Consider the following 23,914-nt stretch of genomic DNA (forward strand, 5'->3'; position numbering starts at 1 on the left):
TTTTTCTATTCAGAAACTGGATGAAAAATGCAAAAAGAAATCCATTTCATCGTTCGTCTACCTGACCCAAGGAAAAGATGTAGATAACATTCCTGTCGTCCTGCAAACGCTACACCTCATTTTCCACAAATACCTGCCCTGTCCTGCTTCATCCCTCAAAACAGAACGAAAAAAATGTATCTGGGCAGAAAATCCTAGTTTTAATTATGAGGCACTCGATCAAAGCCGGGAGATTTATACCATATGTAACAATCTCTTTGAAAGCGTTTGAGACAGAGCTGACCAGACTTTTTATATTGCGATACAGATGATCTCAGTTACGGCTTCGACGTTAAAGCCTCGATGTTCACCTCTGCATTGTTGCGTGCAAAACCTCGGTGAGAAAACAGTTTCTGTCTGTCATCTTCCCTATCATGATGGTGCCCTCATCCCACATTCACGTGAACAAAGCTTATTTATAACCACAAGCATCCTTGTGCAAATTCACCTGTCGCGTAGCATTGTTTGCTTGTGGGTAACTCTTGTCATGTGATAACTCTTTTTTGTTCTTTTTCTGTACGCTTTTATCTTCGACATGTAGTTTTAAGTTTAGAGAGTAACTTTAAAGATAAAGTTTTGGAAGCCTAAAATCTCGGGGCATAGAAAAGCTCTTGATAAACCACCTGCAGAAGCCCTTAAGTTTTTAAATAATTTCAAAAATGTAAGTCCACCTGAGGAATTCGATCATGGATATCATATTCATGATTATTTTCTTCTATAACAACAGAAACTAACTTTATCTAGATATCAGTTCACTCTCAACTTGCCAGAAATGTCAACAAAGCTGATGTAATCTTTGCTTTAATCTGATACAGACACCTGCCCTGCAATAACACGACAAGCGCTTTAGCAAAATCGGCCTCAAGAATGCTTCCTTCCCACAGAATGAATGTTGAAAGCCACTTCCAATCTCTGCGCCCTGAACTGCACACCCAACCCATAAGCTAAATAACTACATCTGTATACTTTACAAATGTCCACAAATCACAATCTGCTTTCTATAAGGCAACAGAAGGTTTAAATAAATACAGATATTTTAGTTCAACTACTTTGAATTTTGATCAAATTCACTGATACTTTGGGTGAACATTAATGCAAAAATAAAGATGGGAAGGATATATTTAGCATGAAGACATTTGGATATGTTGCATGATTAAATCTATCTTCTAAAGTATAGGTTAATAACTGTTTGTCTCCGAATTACAAAAAGAGTTTTTGGTTGCTTGAAAAATAGCTATATCAAATTAAAATGCAGTAAAATATATGAAAACTGTAGTTTTTAGTTCTTATAAAAATAGAGTTTGTGATGTTTCAATAGCCTGTTTTATTATGTAAAAAATGTACTACATTATATCGACTTGCTGTGGTAAAATCTGCACGAAAGTAGACTTGGAATTGATGTTATTTTGCATTTGTGTGTCGTATTTTTGTAAATAAAAGTAGGCCTATTCATCCAAAATAAATATATAAAAACATAATAAAGGTTGGCAAAATATTGAAACACGCCAAAGATATTCAAGTACAACTTTCTGTAATATGCATACATCAACATAAAATGAATGAGAAAAAACCTTTATAATATTAACAAACGTTACCAAAAATTAATTGATGTTTATATATCCCGAAACACTGATTCACATCTTTCCACATCTCTCCTGAACTAAATATTAGCTAATAAGCCAATGATGGTTATTAAAACGTACACGAAAGGACTTTAGACGTCACTTACCGACGCATTCGTTCGCCTCTCTGGCAGTCGCTCGTTGCCACGGCCGGTCGTAGTGGAAAGGTTTGCACCTGTCGCACTCCGGTCCCGCCGTGTTGTGCTTGCATTCGCACACCAGGTTATCCTCCCGGTCCTTCACGCACTTCGACGCGTGCCCGTTACACTTGCACCGACCACCGACCTGCAAGTCTGACACCGCGTAAAAATACGAGTCCCTGGCGAGCTCCGAGTCGTCCTCGTTTTCGTCCCCGAACGTGTGCAATCGGTTGAACGTCACCTTGATGTCGGTGGCCGTGACCCAGTCTTGAAGGACGGGTGAGTTGTCAAAGTCGTGCGCCGAGGGTCTGCCATCCAAGGTGCTGAACGCGATGAGCCCACCTGTCAACGGCTGCATATCTGTATGCGAATCCGTGCAAATCGCTTCCTGCTCGTTCTGCTTCGTTATTGCCGCTTTGCTCGGCTTGTTGTACATTTTCTTGCACTGGGTCGAGTAGAACTGGAAAGGCACCCACGTTTTCCCATAATCCATAGACTTGTAAATGGCCATGGATTCGGGTCGAGGCGAGCAGAACTGCAGGCTCACGTAAGTCACCTCAAACTTCTTGCCGAGGGACAGCGTCAGCGTCACATTTTGTGGATATTGCACGTAGTTCTCCGACTGCCAGCACGTGAGGTTGTGAGGGTTGTTGAGGTCCGTCAGATAAGCGGGTGGATGAGACTTCTTGGGGTCCGCGGCGTCGCAAATGTGGCAGTCTCTGGATCTTTCATCGCCTTTCTCGGTCACCACGCAGTACCTGGACGCAGGAGTGCCGCAGGTGCTGGAGACGCGCACGTCCTTGCCGAACGCGGAGTTGACGAAGTCGGGGATGCAACGTCTGGGGTTGCCGTTCTCGTCGTAACACGGGTCCGGGGGGGACGACTGAGCCGCGAACATACTCATCCCGTGCACACCGCGGGCACCAGCCGCCATGCCGGTGATGGACACCATGGACACCCATGTTACCAAAATCCGTATCATTGCGTTCGCGCGTTCTTCAGTGTTCCTGGTGCTGCAATGAAGAAGATCAAGAGTAAGGGCGAGAAACAGATGTTTTACTTGCATTGAATATTCGCATGTTGCAGTTTACAATTCATGCAACACAATTGCTGTTCCAAAAAAAAGTTTTTCCAAACAGAATTTACATAAGACACAGAATGAACCGTGCGCGTAAAGTATGCGTCTTATTATTTCAGGAGCTAAAGAAAACCCACAGAGTGCACTGTACCTTCGGAGAACCTGCTTAACTCGGGCAGAGACGTTTGGCAAACCCGTCTTAGAAAGAAAATTGCAGGGTACTCTCCTATTCTTTTCTCTCTCGCGCGCCCGGATATGTTGTAATCTATATTTCCCACTTTCAATTCTAGCACGACAGATATGAAACAGAAAACCTGCTATTAGTTTTCCCCTCTCGCTTTCTTTCTCTGCCTTACTCATTCACACCTCTGCCTCTCTGTGACTGAGTGTCGCAGCTCAGCCCTTTCCCTTTCTGCTGCTCGCCCTGTGTTGAGCTGAATAGGAAGGGGGTTCAGTCATTTGCCATTCTCTGTGCGCCTGCATAAGTAAAGGGCTTTATTGCCTATGTACAAACACAATGGGGTTCTTATGCACGATCTGGATTTATTGGGAAAAGAAACAGCAGACACTACAGTACAATAAATATACAAACATCGAGATAGATAGATAGATAGATAGATAGATAGATAGATAGATAGATAGATAGATAGATAGATAGATAGATAGATAGATAGATAGATAGATAGATAGATAGATAGATAGATAGATAGATAGATAGATAGATAGATAGATAGATAGATAGATAGATAGATAGATAGATAGATAGATAGATAGATAGAGTCACTATCTTAAACATCTTAACAAGAAATTTAGCAAACATTTTAATCTTTAAAACGAAATAAATAGCACCTGTACATCATAAACGTGCATTAAAGTCCAAAATCAGTTTGTTAACTAAAAAAAAAAAATCAGTTTGTATTGCGCAAACCCCTCTGTTGGCCACCCACTGTGGCCCGTACACACTTGTTGAGTCGCAGTTGCTTACAGTAAAAGTAAAGAAACAGTTCCAGCGACACCTTGTGGTAGATTGGAGTGTAGTCAGATCAAAAGTTAAACCAATATCAGGGGTAACTTGATGAAAACAATGACCAGAGGGAAGCTTTATTTTTGATGGCCTTTCTAGTACGTGGTGTATGAGTGAGAACTGAATAAGTCAAGTGACTTAAAATACAGCAATAGATAATCATAGTTTAAATTTACTTATAATTTACTTAACAGTTGTCTAGCCACTGGTTTATCTTATTAGGCGGATTATAACTTGTAATAAGACTTGTATAAAAGTTGTGATGTATTAAATTGTAAAATAAGGCTGCAGTGGCTGATTGAAAACATAATCCAACAGTAAACGTTTTTTCATTGTGAATAAAATGACACAATTTTACATTAGATTGTAAAGAGATTAGAACAAATATTATCATCTGTGTGTTTTTGTTGTCATAGCGTCATGAGAGGAAGTAGAGGTCCAGTGAAACCGCAATGATGCTGTAACACGTCAACCTCACAAAGACAAATTGGTAAGTTTGCGAGACTTCGTATTGGAGTTGATTTCTTTTGATAGTTAAGGTCACAGATGTATGTCATATGTCCTCATCCTGTCTGTCAGTTTTACTCGTCACTGTCCTTGGTGCTGAAGTTATGGGATAACTGGGATAATACACACAGTAACAGGGCTCGGGGTTCACTTCTTTTACTAGATTATATTTTTTATACATTATAATATCTTTTGTAAAGACATTTACGCACTTTCACTGTTTCTTGTTCTGCTTTTTCAGTATTTACCTGAAAGTTTTTGTACCTGTAAGTTTTTCCAAAACAGCAGTGTTCATGTCTTTCTAACCATCATTAAAATTGTTCTTAAAGGGACACTTCACCCAAACATAATTAATTCAGTCTACAATTGCAATTTGTCCTTCAATCGTAGCCAAACGTGCCTCACACCCGTTTGCTTTCCTACATTCTTCAAAATATCTTCTTCTGTGTTCAACAGAACCAAAAAATGTGCAAAGCTATTTTCCCCACTATGGTAGTCAAAAGTAGCCGAGAACTGTGTGGTTACAAGCATTCTTCCAAATATCTTTCTCTTCTCTTATCTGTCCATCAGTGTAAAGAAATGTATACAGAATTGGAATAACCCGAGGGTGAGTAAATGAATGAACTGTCTCTTCAAGGTCACAGTTTGGAATGTACCACCTTGAAGAAATTCAACTCCAGACTTTTGGTACATCAATTTAAAACTGATAAAAGTACATCACATCCCCCTCGTGTGGTTAAAAATACCACAGATGTTTCACATTGATTGACATATTTTAGAAGTGACGTAGGTGCAGTGGATTAAGTTTACTGACCGATGAGTCACACATAGGTGTAATATACCGATGCAGAACTAAAGCTGGTTAGTTTATGATTATCGAAATCAGGAAGTGCATGTGAGTGTGTATCATGTCCTCTTTTCATTGAAATAGGTTACTGTCACAGATTAACTTCTGATTTTATCTCTCACGGCTCTGCCCACACAATGTAGAAGTGAATGACTTACCACAGAAAAGCCTTTGTAGTTCTCTTGCGCTAAACGGTGTCTATCAATGTAATTGGATAATGTGTGCACATAAATATTGTTTAAGATTAAGGCAGATTGTCACAAGAAGATAGAAGCGCAGATGGTCATTGATGGTGGTCTGATTAAGGTCCTCTTGAATGGTGCGAAATCATGCCATCATTACATAAAACCACAAGTACTCGGTGGGCTTTCTGACTGCAAGGTTTTGCTGCGGTATGAAAAGGAAATAAATAGTTTCCTCGCATGCAAAGAGAGCCAGCATTGTGCAAATAAAGCTGCGTTCTGAAAAACGACATTGTGTGAAACTGACACCGGTTAAAGGATGAAGGTGTTTCAATTTACACAGAAAATTGTATTCGAGCTAGGGCTGTCACGATTGTGAAAGTTGGCTGATGATCAATAGTTTATTAAATAATCACGAATATTGCGATCAATTGTCTGTTTTAAGGCTTGAAAATATAACAAATTACTTGTATTCAATGAAGAAACATGTACTTTAGAAATGTGAAAATGTTGTTAGTAACTAATATTATTTCCTGTAGTGTGACCACAACAGAGAAGACTTGAGTCTTCAGCACTAAAATAAGATACGAGGGTCTTGTTGTAGATGCACCCAATTTGGAAACAAAACAATCAATAAAAAAATGCAAAGCTAAAACAAATCAAACGATGGAGAAATGTCAATTGAATGTAGTTGTGAGTGCAGACCAAGGAAGGTGGATGTAAAATGCAGCAGATACTCCCGATCACCCTTGTTTTCAAAGGATTCACAATCATTGCGGTTATCTGAAATAATTGCAATGACATCCAATAATTCATCATTTGTGACGGCCCTAATTTGGGCTCTTCATAAAATAAAAAAATACTGTTACTCGAATTGGCTGTGACCGTCAAAATAGTCAATCTTCAACATGAAGCTGATACGACAGTCTTAACACAACAGATACCTGATCAAACCCACAACAAATGACCACCAAAAAAAAGAACTAGACATGACAATATCATACTCGACGTACCGCCATATTAATAAACCCACGTCACACCAACGTTTCCCATCAGTTCAGCTCATTTATATGTCATATCTTCCTGTACAGCCTTGCACGGTGAACTTTGTCCACACGTGTAATTGGTCATATAGCGTGCGAGTGAGTTTCGTTCCTCTTCTAATGTCAGTATATGTTTTACCGGTGTACATTTTTTACTTAATTTTTCTTAAGCAAGGGAGGATGGTTGATAAACATATGAACCACATTTATGTATGGACATCCCCTGGTGGTTAAGAAAAGCAATATGGTCAATTTGGTTTTGTTGTTAGTTGTTGTTGTATGACCACAGCAATGCAGTCATAAGCAGTGAAAAGTGGGCGTGGGCATGGGCATAGTGTGGGCGGGGCTGCAAAAGAAAGCTTCATCTATACCTTTGACTAAGTTTGACAACAGATGTGACACCATTAGACAAGGTAGGCAAGGTTTTTTAATCTGATGTAACATACTGTATTTTATTCTTACTGTGTAGTAGTTTGTTTACTTACAAATCGATATTTATAAAATGCTTACACCACACTCTTCATATTTAGAGTATCAGCAATTTATGACATAATATTAAAAAAAATCACAGTATATGTTTACAGTTTATACACAAAGAAACCATGTTTGGTTCCCCAAACAACCATTCAGTCAAAAGTTTATTTAAAAGTTTTCTTAGCATTTTATAGTCTAAAGAACCTTTTTCAACTACAAAGAACTTTTGCGATACAGAATACAGCCAAAAATGGTTTATGCTTTATTTTTTACAAGTGTACATTTGACAAGGTACTGCAGGCGAACAGGATAAACAAAATAACTGCAGTTGGAAGCGCAGGCTTATTTCCACAGAACTTCCCCAGATAAGGACTTAGATCAACAAAGTTGTTCCCATAAATGTTATGTTTAAATATGCAGATAAGTTTGTTTTGGGTAATGCAAAAATAAGCAAATTATTAGTGCAGCTATGTCTCTCTCTGTGGTGCAGTCATTCATTTTAAACTTATAGCCTACTTGAAAGTAGAGTTTGCGTCGCTGTTTCCTGCTCATGTGATAAACATGGTGAATGCCAAGTCCATAGACTCTGTGTAAACCAATTCCTTTGTAAGTTGCTTTGGATAAAACAGTCTGCTTAATGCCTAAATGTACAAAGGAATTAGGAAACAATAAAGCGATGTGTCATCAAATAAGTGTATATACAAACAGTCAATTATTGAGATTTTTTGTTCACTCTAGCTCCTGCCCCAAAAATGTCTCTGAAAAGAACCTTTCTGATTCAAAGCAAGATTCTTTGTAGACTCTAAAAGTGTTGGGTTATTTCAACCCATCGATTCAACCATTAAGTTAAATTTACCTGGGAAATCTTTTTATTTGGCTCAACAATGGGTTAAAAAAACAGCAAGTTCGGTTGAAACAATCCAGATTAGATTTGTTTATAACACTACTGTTTGTCTATTTTTTACCCAATGCTGGGTTTAAATAACCCAACATTTTCTGGTGTAGTGGAAAAAGATTGCAAAAAAAAGTAGGAATGAAATGGTTCTTGCAACACAATTTGAGTTAACTGTTCTTTGAGGAATTAAAAATGGTTCTTTAGATTGGTGGTTCTTAAACTTTTTTGTTGTAGGGCCCCCTTTGTGTAGAATGCATTGCTTTGCCCCCCCAAATAAAGACTTTTAATCTTAAACTTAAAATTTTAATTAAACCAAAAACAAATTCAGTTATATAATGCCGGAACATGAATTATTTTAGTTGGTGCTCTTATTTTTTTATGTTTGATTGCATAAAATATGATGAATTTCTATATTTCATAAAATGCCACAAAATCTAGGGCCCCCCAGATCCATCTTCGGCTCCCCGAGGGGGCCACAGCCCTCAGTCTGAGAACCACTGCTGTAGATGATTTTAAACCAACAACATATACAAATGTTACTCGCTCGTGGACTGCCCTTACTTCCGTTACACATTCGCAAACCATAGAGTTCCTGTAGATTATTTCTGGTTACAAGCAAAGGAAACTGATCAATATCTTGATGCATGTAAGTCTAGAAGTCATTATAATATAAGTACCACGCAACTTTGCGATGCTGCTTGCGATTGATCTTGGAACGATGGTTTTGGGGAACACTTGAATGGTTGAACTATGCTGGAATGACGGAACTTGCGACTTTAGTTGGCTAACGATGCTTTTGGGAAACCTACCCCAGACCGATAAATCAACACAGTCCAGGCGCGCGGGTCAGATGAAACGGCCTACATGGTATCGCTGTGAAGCACCTTTATATTAAGTGCTGGGTTTGCTATGTGTTGGGTCAAAATGAGACAAACCCAACCGTAGGGTTCTAAATTGCCGAGTTGTTTAAACCTAAAATGCTAGGTTGTTTTAACTCGTTGTTGGGTCAAATAGAAACATTTTCTCTGTTAGACGCCATGTCTCAAGATGTATTTGGTTTCATTAAAAATGAGCTGAATGTGTAGGAAAATCTCAACAAAAGTTGCGACCTTCTGGATTAATTGATCCACGGTACCTTCACGGATTCGCTTTTCAAGAGTATTGTAACAGTTGTGTGATGCCCGATTATAACTTAGAATTTAACATCTACTGCACAGTGTTTCGATTCTGTTGATGTCAAACGCTGTTTCAAGCAAAAGGTGGCGCTTAATGTCAGCATAAAATAGTAAAGGTGTCATGTTCTTCTGTAACACGTGTTAGCATCAGGTGCAACGTCAGTTTTTTTCTTACACAGTTGTTGGACCTGCACAGGAATCATACTTTGAACTCGGACGTGCACTTTTCTAAGACGTAACACATTGAAGGATAAAAATACACAGCTTGAATTAGCCACTCACAGGAAACGGCTGTCTGTGCTCTCTATGTGAGCATGTGCGTGGCAAGCTTTTGTGCATCTCGGCAGTAGTTCCTCCTTTTATTGTAGGCAGTCGGTAACACATATGCAAAAACAGACGATTTGACAAAGTAGAGACTTCCTTGTGAAGCACAGACGTTCTGTTAAGAGTGCTTGTTCTCGGTTAAGGACTAGGATCAAATTATGGGAACTTTTTTAAACATAGAGGGTAAGTGTGTATAATGTTTAATGTATAATATATGTGTATGCCTTATAGGTGAAATATAATCCGTACACGTAATCAAAATTGACTTATTTTTTTGGTAGTCATGTGCTTCCATCTTTCAACTCTGTTTATGGGAGTGTTCCTGTTGAAAGGATGTTTCACAATTTAGGTTTACCTCATTTAACGTATGTTTCTTTATAAAGTGAGAATGTTATACGGTTGGACACGATTTAAAAGAAATAACAGCGTTTCTTAGCATTGCTGTCGCTGAGGTTGTCACCCTTTTCAGTACAGTTTCCTGTGAATAGAATTGAAGGGGCTTTCTGCATCCGTTTTTGCTTTCTATTTAGGGATGTATCAAATTTAAAAGCTAGAATCACAATTAAAGACATGAGGATGGTGACGATTTGGTTGAGTTCATTTTTAAATCGGGTTTGGCTATGTTCACCTTGTGAAGTTCTCTTTTTGTCCCTGCAGAAATGAAGGAGCTTTCTTATTGATTCATGCACATCATGAATGCATGAACTGTAAACAACGCCATGGATGAAACATGTACTATTTTTATATTCTTACCTACTATTTTGTATTTCTAGTGTTTATTTGCATCTTGTAATATCCTGTATACTATAGAAGTGAATGCACAATTACACAATAGTCCCAAAAAGCCACACTTGAAAGCTAATGAATTTGCATTACATGTATTATATGTATATAGCAAACCAAGTGAGACTTTTTATACTTTTGATGTACACTTTGATATCTTTTATCTAATGACAAGTAGTTTGTACATTTCAGGTGTGGCTTAAAGGAGGTAGTACACCCGAAAAGGAAAAGTCTAATCGTTTGCTCACCATTATGTCATTGGAAACCTCTATGAGTTTCTTTCTTCCGCAGAACACAAAAATATATTTTGAGGAATGTTGCTAACCAAATAACATTGGCCCCATTGACTTTCATTGTATGGACACAAAACCACAGAGACATTTCCCAAAATATCTTATTTTGTGTTCCACAGAAAATTGATTCATATACTTGTTTTAAACAACATGAGGGTGAATAAATGATTTAAAAATTGAATTTTCGGGGATAAACTATCCCTGTAGGTTTTCAAAGTGTCCATATATATTTTGGGGCTGCTACCTTTCAGTCTACAAGTAGTCTATGTGTGTTCTTGCTAAATTCTGAGTTTAATGATTAATTGTTTATTTTATGATGAGTTTAAATGATGATTGAACTGTTTGTTAAAACTGTGATATTGCAGTTGATGGCGTTTCTTCAGTTGTGGAGTCTAGTCTCTATCACAATGTCCATTCGATCCTCAGAGAACTGGACTGTCAGCCTCAGGCCGGATCAGCAAGCAATAAAGGTATCACCTTTAACATTCAAATATAATATAATATTCAAAGCAACACTATCAACGATCTAAAAAATGCTGGTTTGTTTCAATTGGTTGGGTATTGTAAGAACAAACTCAACCGTTGGTTCAAATGTATCTATAGGAAATGACCAAACCTAGCACTTTAACAGCCGTGGAAATTTCTAGATTCTAGTCTGTTGAATTACAACTAAATAATACTTCCGGAGTGACACAAAGTCATCCAGCAATTTGAAAGACTGACAACATGACAAGACACATGATAACTGATCAAAATCCAGGTTATCACATAAAAAAATATTTTTTGACTTTCGTACAAACATTAGTGTTGTACTGCTTAGATGTGAATATGAACTTGTTGTCTTTGCAGTATTTGAGGTATGAGAAAATACAAAGCATCTTTTCTGTTATTTATCACCTGTTTCTTCAGCTTTCATTTTCTGCAAATAAATGCAAATAGAAACAATAATTTGGGGAGAATTTTGGGAGAAATATTGTTAGTAGTTCACAGAATGAACCAAAAATATCATTATACCTTAACACATACCTACAAATAGTAAAATGCTCTTTCAAATAGTCTCTTGGTTTAGTCCGCTGCTGTAGATTATATTTATCTCTATAGAGCTCTTATTTTTCGATGATCTGTTCTTTTAAGTCACAACATGGATAAATGATTTTTGCTCATTTACAAGCTCTCGAAACACACATATGTAAGTGCTGTCATTTATTTTGTGTAGGTATGCTGAGATGGACCCTCCATAACAGAGTGGATAGATGTCCATCTGTTAGTGTGCCTCTGGTGAAGGTTTTGATCAAAGAGCTGGAAAAGGTTTGTTGCTCAATCTTTCATTAAATTACAGATATTGTGACCCTTGGGTCTCGTTCATCAAAACCCATGTGCGATCAACACAGGGTAACTCTTATCATAAGCATTCATCGATATGCCGTTTTGAGAAGTAATTGTGCGGAAATCTTGGCTTTACATCGACCAGTTCCATCAGATGTGAAATTTGTATTTCTGCTTTTAGTTGTTTCTGGGCAGCACATGCACACAAACGTCCCAATAAAAGCTGAATGGCAGTGAGTTTCAATGTAAGACATGAGCTGTTTAATATTCCTTTTATTTGCGTTCCAGGCAGAGAGGATTGATTCCAAGATTCGCATCATTCCTTTACTTCACACGCTCGTCTACACCATCCTACAGGTCAGATTTCTGACTTCACATTTTCCGCACATTAGCAGAAACGCACCTGTGATTGCTCTGTTGATTTTATAACGTTTTCCAGTCGGCGATACGAAATTCTTTTGTAAGCAGGTTCCCGGCACCCTTGTTGTTTTAGGAACTATTCCTCGTATCTTTACTGGAAATCAACACGAAAGGAGTGTTTGTCGGCCGTGTGAGTTGTACGATGCTCATTTGGTTGTCCTCTTGTTTGCAGTCTGCTTTTATTCCAGAAGACGTCTATCATAGGATTCATGTGTGCCTGAAAAGTTTAGTCACGTTACCGTTGCCCTACTGTGCAATTGCTATGCACTATGCAAGGCAGATAAAAATGGAACAGACAACACCAGGTAATGTTCACAGTAATATCTAAACAATCAAAGCAACGTCATTATTTCCAGCAGCTGTATAATGCTTAAAGGGGTAGTTCACCCTCAAAGTTTAATTCTGTCATTATTTATTCACCGTAACGTCATTCAAATCCTTTATATGAATCATTTTTCTTTGGAACACAAAAGAGGAAATGTTTCAGTAGTTTTGTGTCCATACAATGGAAGTCAATGGGGGTCAAAAAAAATTGTTATCGTCTTTTGTGTCTGCTGAAGAAAGACAGTCATTCGGGTTTGGAATGACATGAGGGTGAACAACAGCAGGATAATGGGTTTGATTTTTACAAAATGCATAAAAATCATAAATGAAAATGCAAGGGGAGGATGCTGAGAATTATGGGAAATAGGCATTGGAAGTCTTGTTTTGTGCATATTTTAAGATGTGTTTCATGTTCTTTCAGGACTGATGTTCCAGAGGAGGGTCATTTCTGAACACAACCTACGTAATGACATCTATCAACTTCATGAGAAGTATAAAGACATTCATTTATGTCCTCTCATTTAATTTCTGTGTCCCCACCTCCTGCGCTTCGTGTATTACTCAATTCCTTTATTTATTTTTGGAAATTCACAGCTTTTTATTAATTTCCCTTTATGTGAGCAAATATTTCAGTTTCAGACATATGATCATCTGCCCACATTTATCAGTGAGTCCAGCTATCTGACTCATTTGTGGTTTTGTTTGCTTCTTGATAAACCTCTTGTATATGTTGCTTCATTTAAAAAAATCCCTATTACATCATACCAAAGGTCCCGGTTAAACCATGGCCATTACATTTACATTTATGCATTTGCTTTTATCCAAAGCGATTTACTGTGCAATGTCCTATACATTTATACATAGGTATGTGCAATCCCCTGGGATTGAACCCACAACCTTGCGTTGATGATGTAATGCTCTTACCAATGAGCTACAGGAAAGCTTTCTGAATAAATTTGTGTGTGTCGTACCAGAGATTAGAGATGACCTTTTAGAGATGACATTGCTTTGCTGAAGTTTTCCAGCGTTCTGTCTTTGGATCTCTGAACTCTCTTGTTTATTTTCAGGGTGTTTGTGTTTGTGGATCCTGCCGTCTTTCCTCCATCTCTGGTGAACGCCCTGAAAGCTGATGTGGAGGGATCGGATCAAGGCGGAGATACATGGGTCTACAAACGCAAGGTTGTGTTACACACATTGATGGCTGGGATAGGAAAGCAGTGCAATGTGAACCGGCTCGCGCAAGCTCTGGAGGTTTGTGTGCGTTTAAACGACTGCAATTTATCAGGAGAAAAATTTAAATACTTTCAAAAAAGTTAAAATGGTGTTTGTTTTGTTCATTGCAGCATTTGGGAGAAGACATGGAGCTGCATTTCCGAGACATCATTGCCATCGTAGAGCAGAGAGTAGAAGACGGGGCTGCTGAAGACAATCGGTACAAAGCGAGATTACAGGAGATCTACCGGGATATTCTGACAGCTGAGAAAGGTAAACATATCCTCACCACTCTTACGCAGGAAAACATCAAACATGTAACATGTTTTCACACTTCAGGTTTAGATCCGTCACATCCAGAGTCACAAGCCGAAACTCACCTGCCCAATCCTGAGGTCAGCTTTCATGTCTGGAACAAAGAGGATGACATATGTGAGCCAAAATCTTATTCACCGTAGTATGCATTCGTGTTCCAGATGTTTATACATGATTCATTTGTGCACATTTTTTTTCTGTCGACCAGGGAATGAGCTGGTTAATTTTGCACTAATGGTTTCTTCGGAACAAAACTATATGGACGAGGACGACTTGAGGCGTAATTCAGTGGTGTCGACAGTATCCACGGACAGCGGCATTGAGGGAGATATGCCCATCAGTGAGATTTCGTCTTTAATGCTGGAGTCTCAGGGAGGAGCAGAAGAACACAGCAGCTCTTTCTGCCGGAGGCCGTGTGTGAGGTGGCCTAAAGCCGGGACCAGACTGACTCTTATGATGGAGGCCATTAAAGGAAATGGAGGATACGGTATAACTAAAGAGGAGAGGAACCTCACAGCTAGGATCGTAGTAATGGGGGACGACAGAACACTGGGGCGGCTGGCCAAGGCCCTTCACACTATACGGTAAGATGTCGTGTAGCTATAATCAGGTTTTTTGAAGTATACTTCTGAAATGAGAAAATAATGTAGGGCGGGCCTTGATTTCATCCAGCGACCACTGATTGGTTTGTTAAAAGGTGAAAGATTTGGATGGAAGTTTGTAATCTGTCAATCATTGCATCCCCTGTCCTCGCACCATTCCACGTGACCGCTTTCATATCACGGTTTTTGACAGGATATGGTGACATGCCTAATTCAGTATTTTCAGTGCACTCTAATTTTGCTTCAGTCACATTACATTTAGGGGAGGGGCTTCTTTGTTTTTTTCTACCGTAAGTTTCGCACAATTTTATCGTACAACTCAAATTAGCCAACTTTTAAAGACATTATTTGTCTTTTTTGTTCATTACAGCAACAAATTACACATAATAAGAGATGCTTGTAAATTGATTGTTTTTATGATTGTTTAGGAAAAGGGAAGCACGACATCTTCTATTGACAAAAAGAGTGAACCAGGAAATATATTATATTCCAGTTACAAACCAGCTGCCTTCTCATGCCCAGGTAGAATCAAGCTTTTTTTCTTAAAGATATAATCTTGAATGTTTTTATAAGATTTGTTTCTGTCACATGAGGGTCACGGGAGACAGCACATTTTCTTGATGTTTTGAGATAAAACAGTGTGTGGTATGACTATAACTTTTGAACTGAAATGTTCCTTACGGATAAAAAAACACTAATATTACAATTTTATTGAAATTAAGATTTATTCTTAGAATGAAAACTGAAAAATGCTGAAAATCTAAAATATGGCTTTGGTGAACATAAATGTGGACAGAAAATATAAAAATGATTAAATGTGATTTATGTAAAGAGGTTTGTCATTCATCATTTTTAGTCTAACTTCTTAGTTTTTTTTTAGGAGCAACAGGAGCATCACTTCTAATTTCGCTGTATTCAGTGCTATACAATAACAATAAATGCAGTTCATTTAATTCAATATTAACAATGACATCTCAATAATGTCTCTCTATAATGTGTGTTTTTTCAGGAATTTCTGTCGGGGAATGAGGATATGCTGACACTAGCAGGGTACTTGGGAAGTGTAGATCCCTGGTTTGACTGCAACATCAATGGTTTAGGAGCCATGATTCCCAAACTCGCACAAATGGTAATTATAACTTCCCTGTAGAGTCAATAATCATGAATCGAGATTTGTAATTCTTTCTTTCTGCATTTCTGCTTCTTTAAATTATAAACTGTTTTGCACTTCATCTTTTGCTGGTGGTTTGTCAATCAAGTTCAGCTTTGAAATTCTGTGGTGATGACAAATTACAAAGTTTAGTGACTTTAGTCAACATAATGTTGTGATTGTAGCAGTCAAGCCAGGGCGAATCTACGGACCCCAACTCATTTCTGTTAGACATCATCTCTTACTACACACGAGTGAGTCAGCAGCCTGTGCATCTCCCCATCTACTGTGTCAAGGTTCGATTGAATCATTCATCTCTACATAATCATTCATGTCAATTATAAGGCACTGTTTTGCTGTGTGTATAAGAGCAATATTTCAAGAATCAAATAAAACTGTGTGCATTATTTTCTACTCATGTTGGTCCATACTGTGCACTGAAAGTGAATGAAGAAGTAATAAAATGGAGCCCGTATGACTCATGTGTCATCTTGGTGTGATGTCTTGGGCTATTTTTAAAGGGTACTGTCCCTTTAAGGGTGTAAAAGGATTTTTCTTGTACTTATGTTAGTATTTTCCATGGTAATGAAAGCAGCTGAATGCTGATATTTTTCACTTCTAGATCGTTTTCTCCAACCTCACCACCTCAGTGGAGGAAGTTTTTGTGTCTCAGCTCCAGATAGACTTTCCAGACATCAAACGTATCAGAGCCACGTTCAAAGACACGATCAAAGGTATTTGTGATTTTAAGTTTGATTTTTTGGATCATTTTATAGTATTTTGTTAAATGCTCTTTGCTGATCTTTTTCTATTCATTTTTGCCCTGTAGGTTCAGTGCGGTACAAAAAGCATAGCTCACAAGAACTTTATGGTGCAGACGTGTCAATTAACTATAGGAAGGTGAGCTTTCTCCCAATATTATTTGCTATTGTATTCACTGTCCTTTAGCATTAAAGGTCCAGTGTGTAATATTTTGGAGGGTGTATTGACAGAAATGCAATATAATATACAGTACTATGTCATCAGAGGTGTTTAAAGACCTTACATTATGCAACGTCATGTTTTTATTACCTTAGAATGACCTATTTCAATCTACATACACCACGGGTCACCTCACATTGACTTTGTTTCTACGGTAGCCTATACGGACAAACTTCTCTACAGAGCGCGTTTTGTAAATACGTTATCTCCTTCAGCAAAGAAGTGTAATTGACGACATCTTAGTCCTGTGTGAGCCTGTGTAAATTATCTTCTGTTTATGTTCTATGTATGATTTATTGATTTTGTATCCCCTAGGCCTCAATAAGTGACAGAGAACAGGGGAGTCGAGTGACTTTATCCACATGTGGAATGTTGGTGGCAGTCGTACCCTCCTGCAGAGTGAAAAGTATGTCACATATTTAAAATACTACAACCCTCATGTCATTGCCATTGCTATCTTGCTGAAATCAGCCTTTTTTTTATTATTTACAGTTAACGATGAATTATAACGAATGCTGAATTATAAATAATTATTCGATTAAAAAGGAATGCTCTATATTTTTAGGGGTTGAAAACATGTGTCGTGTTTTTTTTTGCTTAGGAGTGGCCTCGGTATTTGGATGCATAAAGGGATGCTTCACCCCAAAATTCTGTCATCATTTACACACCTTCGAGTTCTTCCAAAAGTTTATAAATTTCTTTGTTCTGATGAACACAGAGACAGAAATTTGGAAGAATGCTTATAACCAAACAGATCTAAACAACCATTGACTCCTATAGTAGGAAAAAAAACAATGGTAGTCAAAAGTGCCCCAGAACTGTTTGCTGTCCTACATTCTCTGAAATGTGTTAAACAGAACAAAAAAGTTAATTTCCCTACTATGGGAGTCAATGGGGGTTGAGATCTGTTTGGTTATAAGCATTCTTCCAAATATCTTTCTCTGTGTTCATCAGAACAAAGAAATGTATACAGATTTGGATCACTCGAAGGTGAGTAAACGATGAAAGAAATACAATTTTTGGGTGAAGTATCACTTTAAGTCAAATAATAAAAGAAATAAAAAATTTGGGTGAAGTTTCACTCAAGTCAAATAATAAAATAAGTTTTGGGTGAAGTCATTGTTAAATGTGTGTATGATATTGTACCAAGAGGCATACTAGAGCACAAAATGTCGATTTAAAGTGATTTTTAGTAGATGTATGACATCATTTCCTATATACAGCTCACACATGAACTATGTTCTACTTTTATAACCCAGAACCAGTTGTCTGATACTTTGACTTAATTATTTTTTTAAATCCAACAAGCGTTTTGTTTTCCTAAACAGTATGCTTTCTTTCTTGAAAAGAAATGCAATGCGTTCAAATATTGTCTGCGGGCTCACTGTGTCCCCTCACAAACTACTATCTGATGATACATATTTCAGATGAGGAAAAGAAAGTTATGTGTGTTTTCTTGTTTATAATTTGCTACTGTTTTGAACAGGTCCTCATAGTGTCAACATACGATTTCAAGACATAAACCCCTCAAAGCCCTGTGCAGTAAGTTGTTCTTTAAAAGGCTTTTTCAAAGAGATTCTGTACGAGACCACTTGAATTGAAAAAAAATGAATTGAAATCATTTTGCCATGCAAAAACAATGCTGTTTAATATATTTAGTTAAAATACTGTTATGAAGTAAAATGTTTTTTTATTTAGACTGTGATCCGAGCTGTTAGCGTGAATATCAGAGTTCTGGAGAACAAGACATTCTCCTTATGTTTGGATAAAGATCCTCGTAGAACCTACAAAGATGTCCAGAGGTAAACAAAGAAATGATAATGTATTAAAACACCTGTTTCTTTTATAATGGACTAAATCCTAAAAACAAAGTCAAGTATCACTTTTTTATTGCTCACGCCCAGGGTAGGATTTCAACAAACATAAAAATGAATCATGCACAGTTACAAACATGAATCATAACTCTAAATGATCTTTTGAAGAAGTGAAAAACTTTCCATGTAGACATAGCCCGTAGGAGGAACCAGGCAATATTTTGGGCAGGGTTAGAGGAAGGTTCTCTCCAACCCGTAGCAACATCACAAAAACACTCTCCACGATCCTGCAGGGTTGAAGCGGGTTGTGCAAAGCCAGCATCATGCACATTTCCTTCAGAAGATTAGCTGAAACAAACATTTTCCAAAGCCGTCACACTGATTTCTGTTCTGTCTTTTTGCCCACAGTGTTGAGGTTTCTCCATGCTTGGACCCTGGATACTGTCCTCATCCGAGTACTAAATCCAAGTACAGTTCGGGAGAGGGAAGTGAACATTTGTTAAAATTTTTGAACAGGACCCTCACGCTCCCAATCAACACATTCTTTGGGACAGACCAATGACGATACAAAAACATTTGTGACATTTACACTGAGACGCACCGAGATACCTCTTGAAGGCCTTTTTTTGTTTTTGTATATGTTGTTTCATGTGGTTTCCATAGTTGCTTATACAAGAGGTCGCAGTTTCCTGTGAACGTGTATTGTACATAGACTGAACATGTGTGACTTCTTGTGTGCAAGGAATTGCTGTGAAGTGTTTAATTTTGTGACACATTTTGTGACACATTTTGTAGTATGCACAATCCAAAATCTTATGTTCACACTACTCTCATACCTTTTTGACAAAAATATATATGTTGTAGAAATTGTATGATTCACAAAAATAAATAACACTTTGGACAAAGATTTTTATATTTTACACTCGCAATTAATTAAAGTGAGTCCATTTGTTATCTATTATGAATGATCATATTACTTTCATACTAAGATAAAAATGTTGCTGCTTTATTTATTATTCGTATGTCAATTTCGACATTATAGAGTGACTTAAAATGAAACATATTTTTTAACATTAGTTGATCCACAATGGACTAAAATGATTACATTAAATTTGTATCATTAAATCTATTATTATTATTATTTAGGTCAATGAATGCTGTAAAAATGTATTGATCGTTGTTAGCTAATATGTAAACTAATGTAAAATCATTGTTGTGCCAAGCAAAGTAGTTCTTTAGAAACAATTCATCAAACTGTGTGACACAACGGCGTAGTTATATTGATATACAATCTGTTGTATAAAATAAGTTATTATACTGCTTTTATATAAAAAGAAGAGTTTGCAAAATGCTTAAACGTTATGTAAACGTCTAACCTGGGCAGCGTATACCGATCTGCGTAAAGTATCGCGAGAGCGATTGGAAAGCAAACGAAACGGTCTTCTGATTCTGATCTCGCGTTAGCGTGATCTCATACGCCAGTCAGTCTGCGCAGTGGCACGTGGAGTCGAACACGTCCGTTGCAGCCATTTAAAATGTAGCTTCAGTGTGTGACCGACAGGGGTCGCTGGAAAGTAAACAATGACGTTTTGGTACAGACGTTTCACAAAGTTTACACGTCAGCCATTAGCTGAACGTTAAAAAGAAAGTGAACTTGGTAAACTTCAACTGGATACTTTATGTGTACGAATCGAGGATAAAGCTCATAGACAATCACCTGTCAAGCAAACCATGTGTTTCTGGATTCAAGACATCGCAGGTAAACAGTTGAACTTAAACAGTGTGAGAATAGGTGCACGAATCCGGTTCACCTGTCGTGTCGCGTACTTTATGATTTTGAAGTCTGCAAACTTTTATTTAAGGCCGATTGCACGTTTCGTTTGATGTTTTTTTTTGATATTTTTATGTAGCTGGTATACATGTGAACTGTTTGTATATTGCATGACGTTTCTGGTTGTCTCTTTATTTTAAATAGTCAGACGAATGATCTCTTATACTTGAGATGTTAAAATATGTCCCGTTTTTAAAGTTTCGAGATGAAATTCAATGCACATATTACTTTTAAATGCACTTCACTTGACTTAATAAAACACAACTTTGTTCCATATGGTGCTTTGTAACTTTAAAATCAACATTTAAGTCATACCTTATGTTGCCTTTATATTTACTGTATGTACATCATAATCAGATAAATACTTCTGCAGCATAGTTTCAAAATATCTGTACAACTTTCCAATAAAATATGAGGTGTTTTTCTCAATTTTGCATAGTTACCTAGAAAATATATTATACAGTAAAGAAGTAAAGAACACTATTTGATAAAAAAACAATATTGAAGACACGGCATCACATTCCAAGAATCATAGCACACCATGGTGTTTCTATGACACTATGAAAATAGCCTAATTAAACACTGTAAAGTACTTTTCTAAATAAAAATAACTAGTTAAGTTGACCTCATGTTTCTCTGAATCCACAGGATCTTAACTCAACTTGACAGTCATGTTGAAACAGGGAGCGATGCAGAAGAACAAGCAGTGGAATGTGAATGGAGCCATGCGCCTGGCGGCGGCTTTTCACTTTCTCCATTCCTGCGGCTCTGGGTGTCTCCTTCCCTTCCTCACCCTCTACTTGCGACACCTCGGACTCACCCCGACCATGACCGGACTCATCATGGCGTCCAAGCACCTGCTCGCCCTGGTGTGGCGACCCATCTCCAGTGTCCTCGCCAGGCAATACGACAAGCGGCGGACAGTCATAGTGGGATCGTTAGTCAGTTCAGCATTGGTGGTTTTAATTCTGTTGCTCTTCCCGTCTGCAGGACTCAAAGGAGAAAGTGGGCGATGTAATGCGAGTCGGCCAAGTGCCAGCCCTATACTAGATAGAGTTCAATTCACTACGCTGCACATTTCACCCCAGTTCAATGAGACGGTCTATTCAGTAGACCGCACAGCTGATGTGACAGAACGGCCTAATGAAGATAACTCTGAATATACTCCAACGCCTGCAAGATCCAACACCACAAGGTCAGTGAGAGGAGTTAGATCTCTGAAGAAGTCTTCACACCAACATGAAGAAAACCCACGAGCCGAGTTTCTGGGAAGCCTCAAAGTTATGGATGCACAACATCAGATGTTTTTTCTGGTTCTCATCGTCATGGGATTCTGGGAGTTCACAGCCGTTCCGTTAGAGTGGACCGCCGATGATGGACTTCATGACTATTTCGATTTCATTGATGCTACTGACCGCCACAGAGGCGTTAAGGTTTGGAAACATCTTGGGGCTGCTGTTGGCAGTGCTGGTGTTGGTATTCTTGTAACTAGTTTATATTGTCTCACTGGTACTATGGCAGAGTTTTATTCATACTCTGTACTCATGTTGCTTACTGTACCTGCAGCTGCCTTTCTGCCACTTTATCTCCGCAAGCGTGAGCGCCCCACTAGAGGTGGCTTTAAAGCACTACAAGTGGTTCATGGAAACTCTCAAGCACTACTTGGCGCTGTCACTGTCGTCCTCACTGGCATGACAAGCTCAGCCGTGTCAGACTTCCTCCTGTGGCAAATGCAGGACCATGACGCCACGGAGTTCCACATGGGCGTCTCTTTGGCCCTCACAAGCATAGCTCAGGTCGGCTTTAATCCACTAAATGGGCGTCTCGTACGGTTTCTGAAGTACCATGGGTGGTTACTAGTTCTGGCTGTTTTGAGTCTTTCCCTTCAGTGTCTTTATTACTCTTTCCTGTGGGGACCGTGGGCAGTAATCCCCGCTCAGATACTCGCCGGCTTCGGCAACGGTGCACTGTGGTGGTCTGTAGCGTCTCAATGTGAAGACGTTGCCACTCCTGGCACAGAAAAGACAGTCTTAAGGCTGTTTGAGGCCCTGTCACTGGAGCTGGGGGCAGGGCTTGGCAGTCTGACATCGGGGTTTGTTGTGCAAAAGTTCGGGGTCAAAGTTCTCTTTCAAGGTACGTCTGTAATTCTGGCTTTGTGGAGCCTGGTGGTTCTCACTCTGCTGAAGTGGAAGATTCCACGGCAGCGCAGGATAAACTACTCACGACTTCTGGCCGACACGAGCGAGATGAGCGAGTCCGAGTCAGACCAGGAGAAAGATTGGATGGAGACGGCTTTGGAAGGTTCAAGACAGAATAACAAATGGAGGATCGACAAGCCTTAAACAACAGAAGAGTGTTTGGCTTAGTGTCTCAGGAGTAAATTGGATGTTTACAGAGGGTGCATTAAAAAAGGAAATAAGAGAAATGACATCAAGACTCCACTGTGTTTTAATGTAATGTGGTTGAGGCTGCTGAAGGGGGCGTTTTGTTCTCTCATAATATCCATCAGAGATGGAGTTATACCCGTGCAATTTAATTTGTGCCTACAGGAATGGTGATCGGATTACTGTTATCTAACTAAATGACATCCAACCTGACCAAACCTGTATCGAAGATCATGTTATGTTGTGAGAGGAGCATGTATCACTCCAATACAAGTATACTTGAAAATCCCAAAATCTGGATGATTTTTTGTGTGAAGGCATGTTTCGCAGGACAGCTGTCTTGTTAACAGTTCGTGACTAAGAATGAAGTAATCTGGTGTGTTTGCTATCAGTCAGCATGTTCTTATTGTCAAAAAAAGATCACATGAGCAAATATTGGCTGCTTTTTCTTATGTTTTAAGCTGTAGAGATAAACCACTTCTCTGTAACAGGATCACTTATGTTTTTACTAAAGAATAGCTATGTGATCCCAAGTTTAACCTCAGTTGCCATTGAGGTTTTTGTATTTTTTTTGCAAGTTTGAAGAACAGGGTAGTTCTTTATTAAATTATCAAATAATCATATAACACTTAAAAGTTGAAGGCATTGGAAACAGGATCTATGCTTTATTAGACCTTAAGTTTTCCTACGTGGAAAAAGATTTCCGAACTAGTTTTGGGGTACATTTTCCTGTCCTTGTGACCACAGCAAAGTTTGCGAGTTTGTGACTGGCAATTTCTTTTCTATAAAGAGATAAAATATTTGGGAAATACACGTGTATTACTACAAAGTTTCGTTTACGTTTGATACGTTAAAATCAAGAACATAAGTCGAATGATTTTTGAAGTCATGGGTCTAGATATTCTTCCACTGAAGTTTTGCCATCAGAAATGAATTAATATTTAATGAATGTTTTTTTAATAAATACTTTTTGAGAGTTTATTACTTGTGCTTTTGCTTCTTTCTGCGTATTTGTGTTGATGTATTTTGGTTTCATTTTAAAACGAGGAACTAAAAAATCATTGTGACTTGATAAATGAATATTGGAAGCAAATTGTGAAGTTAATGTCAGTCTTCTCTTCGCTCGCAG

At 38.2% G+C, this 23,914-nt stretch overlaps 3 protein-coding genes across 5 annotated transcripts in view; 2 read left to right on the forward strand and 1 right to left on the reverse strand.

Moving 5' to 3' along the window:
- Nucleotides 1–3,239, reverse strand: part of ntn1b (netrin 1b) — a 40,256-nt gene extending 37,017 nt beyond the window's left edge. Inside the window, exons 1-2 of one of the 2 annotated variants that reach the window (XM_056751715.1) lie at nucleotides 3,031–3,239; nucleotides 1,769–2,814 (exon numbers count right to left, since the gene is read on the reverse strand). In XM_056751715.1, the coding sequence (XP_056607693.1) occupies nucleotides 1,769–2,814; nucleotides 3,031–3,239 (1,255 nt within the window). Of the gene's footprint in view, nucleotides 1–1,768; nucleotides 2,815–3,016 lie in introns of both variants that reach the window. The other variant, XM_056751714.1, reaches the window with a different exon arrangement.
- A 6,100-nt stretch (nucleotides 3,240–9,339) lies between these two features.
- Nucleotides 9,340–19,477, forward strand: pik3r6b (phosphoinositide-3-kinase, regulatory subunit 6b). 2 transcript variants are annotated; one of them, XM_056754047.1, is made up of 20 exons: nucleotides 9,340–9,533; nucleotides 10,008–10,082; nucleotides 10,792–10,896; nucleotides 11,643–11,734; nucleotides 12,041–12,109; nucleotides 12,345–12,477; nucleotides 12,918–12,987; nucleotides 13,564–13,747; nucleotides 13,840–13,981; nucleotides 14,054–14,140; nucleotides 14,232–14,607; nucleotides 15,054–15,147; nucleotides 15,635–15,754; nucleotides 15,961–16,071; nucleotides 16,398–16,509; nucleotides 16,605–16,675; nucleotides 17,072–17,162; nucleotides 18,243–18,298; nucleotides 18,455–18,558; nucleotides 18,979–19,477. In XM_056754047.1, exons 2-20 carry the CDS (start codon nucleotides 10,070–10,072, stop codon nucleotides 19,130–19,132), a joined length of 2,184 nt encoding a protein of 727 aa, XP_056610025.1. In that variant the 5' UTR covers nucleotides 9,340–9,533; nucleotides 10,008–10,069; the 3' UTR covers nucleotides 19,133–19,477. The 2 variants fall into 2 exon arrangements, with proteins under 2 accessions (XP_056610025.1, XP_056610024.1); XM_056754046.1 differs by having other exon boundaries at nucleotides 9,342–9,533; nucleotides 14,048–14,140.
- A 627-nt stretch (nucleotides 19,478–20,104) lies between these two features.
- Nucleotides 20,105–23,766, forward strand: mfsd6l (major facilitator superfamily domain containing 6-like). Its single transcript, XM_056753015.1, has 2 exons — nucleotides 20,105–20,329; nucleotides 21,050–23,766. The coding sequence occupies exon 2, from the start codon at nucleotides 21,073–21,075 to the stop codon at nucleotides 22,741–22,743; it is 1,671 nt and encodes a 556-aa protein (XP_056608993.1). The 5' UTR covers nucleotides 20,105–20,329; nucleotides 21,050–21,072; the 3' UTR covers nucleotides 22,744–23,766.
- The last annotated feature ends 148 nt before the right edge of the window (nucleotides 23,767–23,914 follow it).

This window comes from Triplophysa dalaica, chromosome 7 (assembly GCF_015846415.1).
Source record: "Triplophysa dalaica isolate WHDGS20190420 chromosome 7, ASM1584641v1, whole genome shotgun sequence".
Classification (NCBI taxonomy): Eukaryota; Metazoa; Chordata; class Actinopteri; order Cypriniformes; family Nemacheilidae; genus Triplophysa; species Triplophysa dalaica.

Excerpts from the sequence above, each read along its gene's own strand:
- pik3r6b (XM_056754046.1), top strand. Across the intron at positions 13,748-13,839 it reads GGCTCGCGCAAGCTCTGGAG|CATTTGGGAGAAGACATGGA; the intron begins GTTTGTGTGCGT and ends TGTTCATTGCAG. Across the intron at positions 14,141-14,231 it reads GAACAAAGAGGATGACATAT|GGAATGAGCTGGTTAATTTT; the intron begins GTGAGCCAAAAT and ends TCTGTCGACCAG.
- mfsd6l (XM_056753015.1), top strand. The coding sequence starts at position 21,073 with ATGTTGAAACAGGGAGCGATGCAGAAGAACAAGCAGTGGAATGTGAAT.